Raw genomic sequence first — 10,521 nt, 5'->3', positions numbered from 1 at the left:
CGTATAACAAAGAATTTTTTTAAAAAAAAATCATTTAGATTTGGCTATCCAAATCTAAACGATCGTGCAACCAAATTAAACGATTATGTATAAAGAATCTTGAAAAAAACCGTTTAGATTTGACTGCCCAAATCTAAATGATCATGTACAAAATATATTATACGCATTGTTGACGGCATTGTTGACAGAAGCATTTTTGATATATTCCATTGTGAGCTGTGGACTTTTTTCGTTTTAAAATTTTTTCTATACAATATAAATATTTTGCCGTTTTGTTATATTTTTTAAAAAACCCCATATTTAAATTATAAAAGAAATAGTTTTAAAGATGAAATGAATTTCAGGAATTATTCATCTAATTTAAAATATCATATAATTATTATAAATAAAAGTATAGAGTTATTTAAGGGGCTTTCTAAACCTATTTTTAAAAAACTCTAGGACTAAATCGGTATGTTTAAAAAATTTTAGGACTAAAATGGTATGTTTTGAAAACTCGATGATCAAATAAGTCAACTTTTATAAATCTGATAACTAAAAAGATATACTTTTACAACTCAGGAACAAACATGCATTCTTCTAAATTTGGTGACTAAAAAGATAATTTCTTTAGACAATAATTCGACACGATCTAAAATAATCTACATTTAAGTCACATATTGTTAGGATTTAGACTATAATATAACATGCACTTCAAACATACTATTAAACCAAGGCTAAAACAATCAACATACAAAACACATACTATTACGAACCAAATATAATAGTTTGTATCTCAAACATAGACCATAACTACTCACAAGTCCATATATTACAATAATCTACTCAAACCTGGTTCATAGATTCTCAAAAACCAATTACATAAAGTCTATCTTGCATTCAAGAACTAAAGACTTACTATTTGATCCGACCATCTTTATGTTGAAAAATACTGACGAGTGCTAATAGATATACGACTTTTTTAAGCTTGGATAAATTTGGCAAAACATAACCTTGGAGTTACGACATCAAAGTCAACAAAAACCATAAATTAAGTTGTATCTTGCAACCTTGTCTCCTGTTGGATCTTTTCGTGGTTATCATCCTACAAACATATTGTATTTTTAATCCATAAGATCAAAGACCGAACAACATCTATGCAATCAAACATGTCGCCCAAGATATTGAATGATTAAACTCAATATTTTACATAGTCAAGCAAGTGGTCGCCTTATTTCATGGAAACGGTAGATTCTTACGAATGCAACAAATAAATTGCTGTAATATCGTTTATCAAAACCAGTATATCTACCATAAAAATTTATGGCATCCATCTTACAATATGATTAAGGTAATTTCTTTTAGGAAGAAAAATAAAGAAGTTTACTTGCAAGGGCATTTTTATCCTACCATGAATAGAAAAAAATTAGTTGAACAACGACAATTAAACAATCTTCTGAATTTTATTACAATTGATTATTCCTCTCATTACTCGTTTGAATTGTGCTATGTTTGGTATTTGTTTGGGTTTGATTGCCATATTTAGAGCTAGCCCTTAAATGAGAGTAATAAATGTGGGATGGGAAGCTTAAGAGAGTCTATGCAGGACAATTTCAGTAGAGAAATAAAATTGTGGTTGAGGACAAGACAGCCAGATGGATAAAAAGAAGAGATTTTTAAAGGTTAAACCTGCACAGATCAAAATTGCAAATAGATAAAATATAAAACACCATCACTTGCACTATAAGATGGTACAATTTGCAAATGGACAAAGGCTGATTACTGATGCACAAATGAATTTCAAAATGCAGTTACAGAATAATTAGGAATAGGATATGGTTGCTAAGAAAGAAAGAGAAACCAAAAAGGGGGAGAAAAAAAAAAAGAAGAAAAAAAGTAGAAGAAATTTATAAGTAAAAATTAAAGTCACAAATCATTCCTTTTCTTTACCGAGCCATGGGGAGGTCATCTTGGACCAGAAAGCTCGACTGCATGCAGATTTTCAGTTGAATCGACAATCCAATCGGAATTTGGATGGGGCGATAGATCGATTTCTTGCCGAAGGATTTCTACCTTTTGCCACTCATCCCATCTTTCTGCCAATCCATCACCTTCAAGCATTCTTACCACCTCGGACATCTTTGGTCGGTCCATTGGGGAGCCTTGTGTGCAGAGTAAAGCAACTTGAATCAACTGTTCTACCTCAGATTCTACATAATTATTTTGAAGATCAGGGTCAACCAGCATTTCTAGCTTCTTCTCTTTCAATAGTCCTTTCACCTATTAAATCGAGAAGTTCTGTTAACTAATACTTCATCAAAACATGCATATTTACACTCTTCAGTCCCCAGCCCCAGTAATAAATAATGAACCTAGTTTCCTTAGTGTTCTTACCCAATCAAGAAGCATGACATCATCATCATTGGCAAGTCGAGCCAAATCAAAAGCCCTTTGACCAGTGATAAGCTCTAACAGCATGATACCATACCCGAAAACATCTGTTTTCTCAGAAGATTTCCCAGTGGAAAGGTACTCAGGAGCTATATGTCCAATCGTACCACGTACTGCAGTGGTGACATGAGTATCTTTGTAATCCATAAGCTTGGCCAACCCAAAGTCCCCTACAACAGCTTCAAACTCCTCATCCAGCAAAATATTTGCAGCTTTTACATCACGATGAATAATCTTTGGATCACAGTGATCGTGCAAATAAGACAGCCCTCTTGCAGATCCCAATGCAATTCGCTTTCTCGTTCTCCAATCAAGAGGTGGTTGAGATGGTGGTCGTTCTAAAATATTAGAACCAAACTGATTAGAAAAGAACTCGTATAAATTGTAAACTTCATTTTAATCTTATTTAGATTTAAGAAGAAAGAAAACCATTTTTTTCACAACACCATCTTGATGGGCAGAGAAGGAAAATGCCTGACAAAGAACATCTCGACCTGAAAACAGGTACCTCTTAAGCAAGACGCAACACTTCCATTGGCCATGTAGGGGTAAACAAGAAGTCGTTCAGTTGGTGTCATGCAAAATCCACGTAGTCGTAGTAGGTTCCGATGCACGGCCATGCTGATCATCTCTACTTCTGTTTGAAACTGCAGCTCTCCACCTGGTGTACGCTCTTCCTTAAGTCTTTTAACAGCTACTAAAGAACCATCTGCCAATCGACCTTTATAGACTTTGCCAAATCCACCCCTCCCAAGTATGTTCTTGTTACTAAAACTATCAGTTGCCACTTGTAGTTCTCTCAGTGAAAATCTTTTAAGCTGTCCCAAATGCACCTCTGGATCCTCTTCGGCTGCATAGTGATAAAATAACAAACAAAATGAATCAAACAATCTTAGTCCATTGGAAGATTTTATTAAGGAAAAAGACCAACCAGGAACATCGAAGAAGACTTCTTGGGGTTTCCTACGACGCCACCATGCAAACGCAATTGCTGGAGCTGCAAAAAGTAAAGCAGCACCCGCAGCAACTCCACCAGCAATAGCTCCAGTCGCACTATTCCCTCCTGGTAATTACCATCACGTATTATTTTTCTTAAGAATCAATGTCCATTCCCAGGAAAAACTATATAGAAGAGCCTAGATGTTCAGGAGACTGTAAGAAGGCTGTTTGATCTACCAAATACAAAAGTATAAGAACACAAGGAGGTAAAAACAAAAGATTCCTTTAAAGAATGGAGTTGGTACCATACGATCCCTTTAAAGATGCTTTCCTGCCATCTTTCTTCCATTGTTCCATTTAACCAAATCAGACACAACTAAGATTTTGAGATGACTCGTTATTTCTACACTTTTACCTCCATTTTGACTAGAGAAATCACCTTCAACTCTCTTGTAACACCCGTAAAAAGCTCAAGTATCCACAATATTTCAAATGGGGAAATGCAGGGTTTAATCTTCTCCAGTCTTAAAAGCACATTATAAGCAGTTCAAATAAAAAATAAAAAATTAAAAATTAAGTAATCATATTATCAAACAAGTTGAAGTTCTCAATCTATATAATAAACACAAATAGGATGAATTGAATCTCTTGAAAAATATGAAGCTTTAGAAGAAAATACGAGGTTCCATTTGCCAGAACATTTGTTTGATAAGAGGTGCTCCACAGACAATATCATATTTCTACCTTGGGTTACTTTGTGTTCTTCCTTTTCTTTGCGTTGGGAAACCTAACAAATTGGTATGGAAGCACATTCATCCAGGAGAACCAATTCTAGCCATAGATTGTATGTTCCAGTTACTGTTGGAAAGGAACATGGAGTCAATGAAACTAGGCTTGGAACTGGAAGAATGACAACAAACACTGACAGGAATGCAAAAACGGGGCAAAGATTTCAATCACCCAAAAATGGGAAGAGAAAAAAAACTAAGAAGGAAGAATTACTTGAATCCTCTAAAGAGAAACAAAGATAGAGAGCAATAGAAATAGCTTGGATGAGCTTCCCTCTAATGGGCTGGTTTTAAATAGTTTGGACGAGGCCTATCTGTTTCCAGAAAAGGTAGAAATCATAATGTTTTGTTAAGAAGAATCTTGGGTTGGATTGTCCTTTATTTTAATCCCGAAACCCGACCTAACATTGCAATACCCTTATATTCTACTCTATACTGTACTGATGTTGTCGATCATTTCCACTAGGAAAGGAAAAGTACATGCCACCAGCCAACACTACCATCTGTCAACATCTGTAGCTATCAACCAAATACCATTGCAGCATCCTTCCACCATTATTGCCAAGTTATGAAACAAATCAAGCTTATAAGATATTGGAGAAACAACACTCAACCATTGTTGCTCTTGAAGAATGCTCCATAAGAAATATAGCTGAGTCTACCCTTCAACAGCACCTGCTCATAGTGGGATGTGATGCTCGTTGAAGATTGCAAAAATTGCATCAGTAACACTCAAGGGAAAGCCTGAGCAGAATCAATGGTTGTGCTAGGCAACTTCAAAGACATTTGGTCTCACTGTTAAAGCCCTTGACAAAAAGCTCGACCACAATGTTCTGATGAGGAGTCAATTCCGGTATGGATGAACATATCATAGGCAGATAGGAGAAACAAAAAACCCATCCATCATTTCGCAGGGGGAGGAGGGATAAACATACCGAACCATTGTTTTCCAGGAGAAGAGAGGAAAACCATTGCTGGGTTGTGTCTGTCTTTTCTCTATCAAGCTGCCCATTTTCATCCCTACTCTAAGGGGCATAACAAAATTCATGAACCACATAAACAGCACTTTCCTCGAAGAATTCTGCTCAAAGGATTTACAAGGAAACACTGCAAAGTCTAGAATCACATGGGACCCTATGTTTAAGCATGCAGCAAATCCTTTTGAAACCAAAAAAGAAAAAACATGATACATGATTCAGATAAAAGGGAAAAGAAGTGATAAGATAACATCATAACATAGTCATGTCTCAAATATCTATATAGAAGTTTATCAAATCTCATCTCTGAAGCTACAGACAACAAAAAACTAGTAAAAAGATAGTACTGCAAAAACAGAATTCCAGGAATCCATACTGAAGTTAATTGCAAGAAATACACTAAAACCCCAAAAAATAATTCACCTGGTGAAGATATAGGTGGTGGTGGGACAAATGGTGGAGGAGGAGAAAATGGAGGAGATCCAGGGCAAGGACGGCCAGTAACAGGGCCACAAAGATCCAAGTTGTTGGCAAAACTGTCAAGAGAAAAAAGAACCAAATTTTTCAGCCAAGTCACACAAATCAAACTTAAAAAACATAGGCTCTAACAGTCATCAAGAAACCTGATGGGGGTGAATAAGGAGAAGGAACCGTTATCTGGAACCATGCCTGAGAGATGGTTATTCGATAGATCCCTGGAAAGGAAGAGGTAACCTCATAATTTGTACTTTATCCATACTACTTGGCAAACTTGTGAGGAAGTGAGAGTAATACTCACAGCACTTGAAGGGATGAAATATTAGTCAATGACATAGGAATGGGGCCTGCTAAGCTGTTGTTGTTCAGCCGGCTATCCTTATTAAAACATTCCAAGAAAAAGCAATGTAAGAAATATACAAAACAACTCAAACTAGATGAATAAAATGAACAAGTCATGAATAAATATATATTTGGATAACAAACTACAAATGGCCAATTAAATTTGATAATTTTTTCTCTTTCAATTGAGAGAGAGAGAGAGAGAAAAGCAAGCAATCAACTCATATGAGGTAATTATTTAAGTCCCATGAAAATAAAAAAAAATCAAATGTAATTAACAGCGTAGTGAGCTATAATAACTATTAAAGTGTAAATTATGGATTTTCAAAATAGTTGTGGAATGTAAAATCAGGGAACATCAACTTTCCCTGCACAGTGCACTGTCAAAAGGATACCAAAATGATTGCTTCACTTATCCATCACCTATCCATTGGAAGTGTTTTCTATAATTCGATTGGCACATAGTCTGCCTTTTTTATTCATTTGTCATTTCAACTTACCAATGAAATGAAGGATTCACTTTTTCCCATTAAAGAAAAAAAGAAACAAACAAACAAACAACAAATACAATACAAAACAAAACAAAACAAAGCTTTCCGTAGATGGTGAAAGTGGCTTTTGCAAACATGAAACACAAAAATAATATCATAAATATCACAGAAAGTAATAAACTAATTGGAACTGCAATCTGAAAGCAACTTCACAAACATTCTGAAATGGTTAAAAAGGGATTTTCAGGTATAGCAACATAAACTCACAGGAACCGGAGTTTTGACAGCTTGCCCAATGTGTCTGGAATTGGACCCGAAAATCTATTCAAATAAAGATCTAAGCTCACCAAACTAGTCAGATTTCCCAGATCACTTGGAATTACTCCACTTATGTTATTACTGTAGAGCTCTCTGTCATCAAGAAGTGGGTAACAAAAACAATTAGTCAAATAATGTATGTCATCGATCTATATTAATGTAATGTAATCAAGGTAATAGGAATGACAATGAACATGGAAAAAGATATCTGGGTAATACTATAACCTACTAGGACATTTTTATCTGTATTTTTTTTTAGATCAGCACCCTGTGGGATTCAAAACCTACTAGGATATTTGAGATACTATGTACGTGAGGTTTTCCAACCATTTTGAGTTTGGCATGATATGAATCCCTTACAAAATTTTGGTTGACCACTATAACAGCCCGTCAGTTGGTTACTACAGTGATAGATGAAATTACAAAAAGAAATCAGTAGAGCTTGCAAAAAGACACTCCAAATGGCATTGATTTCAAAAAGTTCCAGCAAGGTGCACCAAGTTCAAGTATTAAAAATGAAGACTCAATTCTACAAATTGCTCTTGATCTATGTAGCTTCAATTTCCCTTTTAGAAGTTTGAATTTTATACTCAACCATTTAATTCGTTGCAAAGAAAACCATCCATTGAAGCTTTTAAAACATTAAGGGCAAATCTAAAATAAAATACTAAGTTAGGACCAAATGAGAATCTAAGTCATCCCTTTAGGGACATACGATAAAATTGGAGAATCAAGTCAGGGTGGTTAAATTGAAACCAAGTAAATCATAAAAATGCTCCTTTTTTTCTTTTCGGAAAGATCATATAAATACTGCTAAAGTACATAGTTGGCTTCAATTTTGCTTCTCCCTACGTTTAGAATATGTTAGGTACTTTAAGCATCTTCAAGAACCACACCCAGTCTATTGGGGTGAGAGAGCCAAGCCAATTAAGTACCACATAGGTCATCCCATTTTAACCAATGTAGGACAAAGGAATCTCATACTACCTCGATTCCTAACAATACCCATCCCATCCAAAACGTCAACAACCCCCCACCCCCCATACTACTGTTAGGTACTTAAGCACCTTGGAGAACCACACCACAAAAACCAGCTATTAATGTGGGAGAGCGAACCACTTAATCACCACATTGGTTATCCCACTCTAGTCAATGTGGGACAATAGTATCGCATCTCATACTACCTTGGTTCCTAAATATTTTTAATTTACTCACAAACTTTTAATTTTTGTGAGATATTATAACGAGGGTTCATTTAAAACAAATTAAAAGATTGTGGACAGAATTGAACTTTTGAGACATTAAGGAAAAAACTGACACCAAACAAGTACACTGAAGGCCTTTTGAACAATTTAGCCTAAAATGGACTGAGGCTGATATTTCCTCCCAATCTTACTCCTTCTGTCCTTCAATATCTCAGGATACTATTTTGGCTCTCCATCACCTAGATAGTAAAAATTTTCAAGTTGAAGAGTGATTATTTGAATTATCAAGTTTCATTCATCAAATATAACAGAAACTTTTATAAAGAAATTGTATAAAGGGAAAAGAAACAAAAGATTATATTCAAGATCTCATGCCTAAGTTCATAATCTTAGAGTAAATCATATCATCCCATTGCATAATCAGTTCATATAGATTTTCCCTCTACCAATTTCACTATGGTTGCTGCCAGTGTGAAAATGGATATATCACAAGACCATGACAGAATGAAAGAGATAGAAAGGTACTTGATAAAAACGAAATAAACAACAACAAACAAATTTAAGGTACAAATAACTTACAGATACTGCAAATTTTTTAGCAAGCCAAGCTGTGGAACAAGTGTGCCCGACAAAGCTGCATTTCCAAGATCACTGAAAAAGACATATAACAACATCTACATTATTTGCAGACCTGTTAATTACTACTTATCAGAATCATTTGGTGAAAAGACCATGTATGAGTGAATAGCTTACACTCTTATGACACTGTTATCATTATTACATGTAACATGAAACCATGTACAGGGATTGACAAGAGTGGGATCCCAACTCTGCAAGACATTGTTAGGATCTTGCAAGCTGGTTCTTAGGCTATGCAAAGCATCACCTGTTCAAAAATAAAAGTAAACTAGTTAACATACGTATAAGAATAACATGACAGCACAAAGAATAGAAGTTCCAAAAGAAGGTGAAGTTTTCTGTAACACCAAGAACGTCTCAGCCGTCACAAGGGCCATCAAGTCCGTTTTACTTGACATATACATTAGAAATGAGAATTCTGTACTTCAACCCCGCAACCACTGGTCATTTGCAACAAGGAATAGTAGAAAAGGACCACTAGACCCTTTGGCACCATCTTAGTTGAGGCAATTTAACTTTGAATTCCCTACACTGGGTTAAGGAAAGAAAACTCTCTGCTCGTTGGAGAACCAATTAAAATGCCTTTGCACTTCGGAATTGGTATCAGGATATAACTGACGTGACCCCCGCTCTCTTTTTCAAAACACATATCATCATGCAGAAAATGAAGGCTTTGATTAGATTACGTAGTTCAGTTTGATGCACCAAAATCCAACAAAATCTCCTCGTACATGGTTTCCCGTAAACTCGTGTAAGAATCAAGACAAGCCAACCATGAACCCTTTTCCTTTTCATATATACAATCAGTTACTGGTAACTCCAATATGATACCAATCTTACAACACAACCCAAGGAAGAAACAAAAACAAAAAAACAAAAACAAAAACAAAAGAACAAATTTAAGCAAATTCCAAGCATCCAAATACACAAGAAACAAAAAGGGGGTAGAGAAGAATAAAGGCATTTCCACATTCAGAAGAATAAAGTACTTTTAAACGAAAAGATTAAATTCATCAGGCTCCTGATGAAGGAGGAAGTGATTGTAGAGCAATTGCTGGAAAAATACACACATAACACACCTTCCATGTTGGCAGAAACGAGCCATAGTGGACGAACCAACAAGATCAAAGAGACGAAACCCAGAGCCAAAACCTTGTACAGCTCCATCTCCATTAAGTGATCATCAACATCAGATCCAAATGGTAAAACTGGCCAACAAACACAATCATCACAGAGCCAACCTCCAAAACCCCACTTGGAAACAAAACCTAAAACCCAAAAGAAAAGGCTCCAAACACTCCAAACTCAAAAACCCAGCTCACAAATGCAACAAAAACTCCAACATTTGAGGTGAAAGACAGAATCGTGAAAAATCAACAGCACGCAAAGCCGATCTGGCGAGCTCAAAAAGGCGAACCCCAGAAGAGAAAAATCAGAATATTTCAGTAATTCTTTTGCTGTTTCACGGGCATAGCTTTCTTCTTCCAAACTTACTTTCCCTTTTCCGCTGTCTCTCTCTTCTCTCTCCCTGTCTACGAAAGTGTTTTGGAGTGGGATTAGTGTATTTCTTTTCTTTTTTTTTTTTTTTTCGTTTTCTCTCTCCTTTTGAGGAGTGGATGCAGAAAGAAAAAGAGATTGAAACTTGAAAATGGAGAGAGAATGAGAGATTAGTACTCCAGACGTATTTTTTGTGAGGGTAGGGAGCTGCCCGGCGATGCTGACCGAGCTGACCAAACGCAGTCAAAAACGCCTTCGCGCTACATCGTGGAAAGTGACGTGACAAGCTCCAACCAAGACATTTGCTCCTCATTATTATTACTTTTCTTCTTCTTTTTTCTTTTTTTTTTCTTTTTTTTTTTTTATGTTTTTACTTTCCTTTTTTTTTAAAACCTATATTTTAAATGGAAAAATGAAG

The 10,521-nt window shown here is 35.6% G+C and overlaps 1 protein-coding gene across 1 annotated transcript; it reads right to left on the bottom strand.

Moving 5' to 3' along the window:
- Window positions 1-1,699: 1,699 nt before the first annotated feature.
- On the bottom strand, window positions 1,700-10,314 carry LOC103502258 (somatic embryogenesis receptor kinase 2). Its single transcript, XM_008466127.3, has 11 exons — window positions 9,686-10,314; window positions 8,721-8,853; window positions 8,547-8,618; window positions 6,712-6,855; window positions 5,913-5,984; window positions 5,758-5,829; window positions 5,558-5,670; window positions 3,362-3,493; window positions 2,939-3,280; window positions 2,374-2,768; window positions 1,700-2,259 (listed from the first exon to the last, which is right to left on the bottom strand). The coding sequence occupies exons 1-11, from the start codon at window positions 9,777-9,779 to the stop codon at window positions 1,945-1,947; spliced, it is 1,884 nt and encodes a 627-aa protein (XP_008464349.1). The 5' UTR covers window positions 9,780-10,314; the 3' UTR covers window positions 1,700-1,944.
- Between the last annotated feature and the right edge of the window lie 207 nt (window positions 10,315-10,521).

Source organism: Cucumis melo, chromosome 3, assembly GCF_025177605.1.
Source record: "Cucumis melo cultivar AY chromosome 3, USDA_Cmelo_AY_1.0, whole genome shotgun sequence".
NCBI classification, from domain to species: Eukaryota; Viridiplantae; Streptophyta; class Magnoliopsida; order Cucurbitales; family Cucurbitaceae; genus Cucumis; species Cucumis melo.
Note: the sequence above shows the minus strand (reverse complement) of the source record. Positions and strands in the feature narration are given on the sequence as shown.

What these genes read in the sequence shown, in the direction of transcription:
- LOC103502258 (XM_008466127.3), bottom strand. Translation starts at nt 9,779, where the DNA reads ATGGAGATGGAGCTGTACAAGGTTTTGGCTCTGGGTTTCGTCTCTTTG. An exon ending in CTGTCAAAACTCCGGTTCCT is followed by an intron (nt 5,985 to 6,711) that starts GTGAGTTTATGT and finishes TAATAAGGATAG; the next exon opens with CCGGCTGAACAACAACAGCT. An exon ending in ATTTCATCCCTTCAAGTGCT is followed by an intron (nt 5,830 to 5,912) that starts GTGAGTATTACT and finishes CTTCCTTTCCAG; the next exon opens with GGATCTATCGAATAACCATC.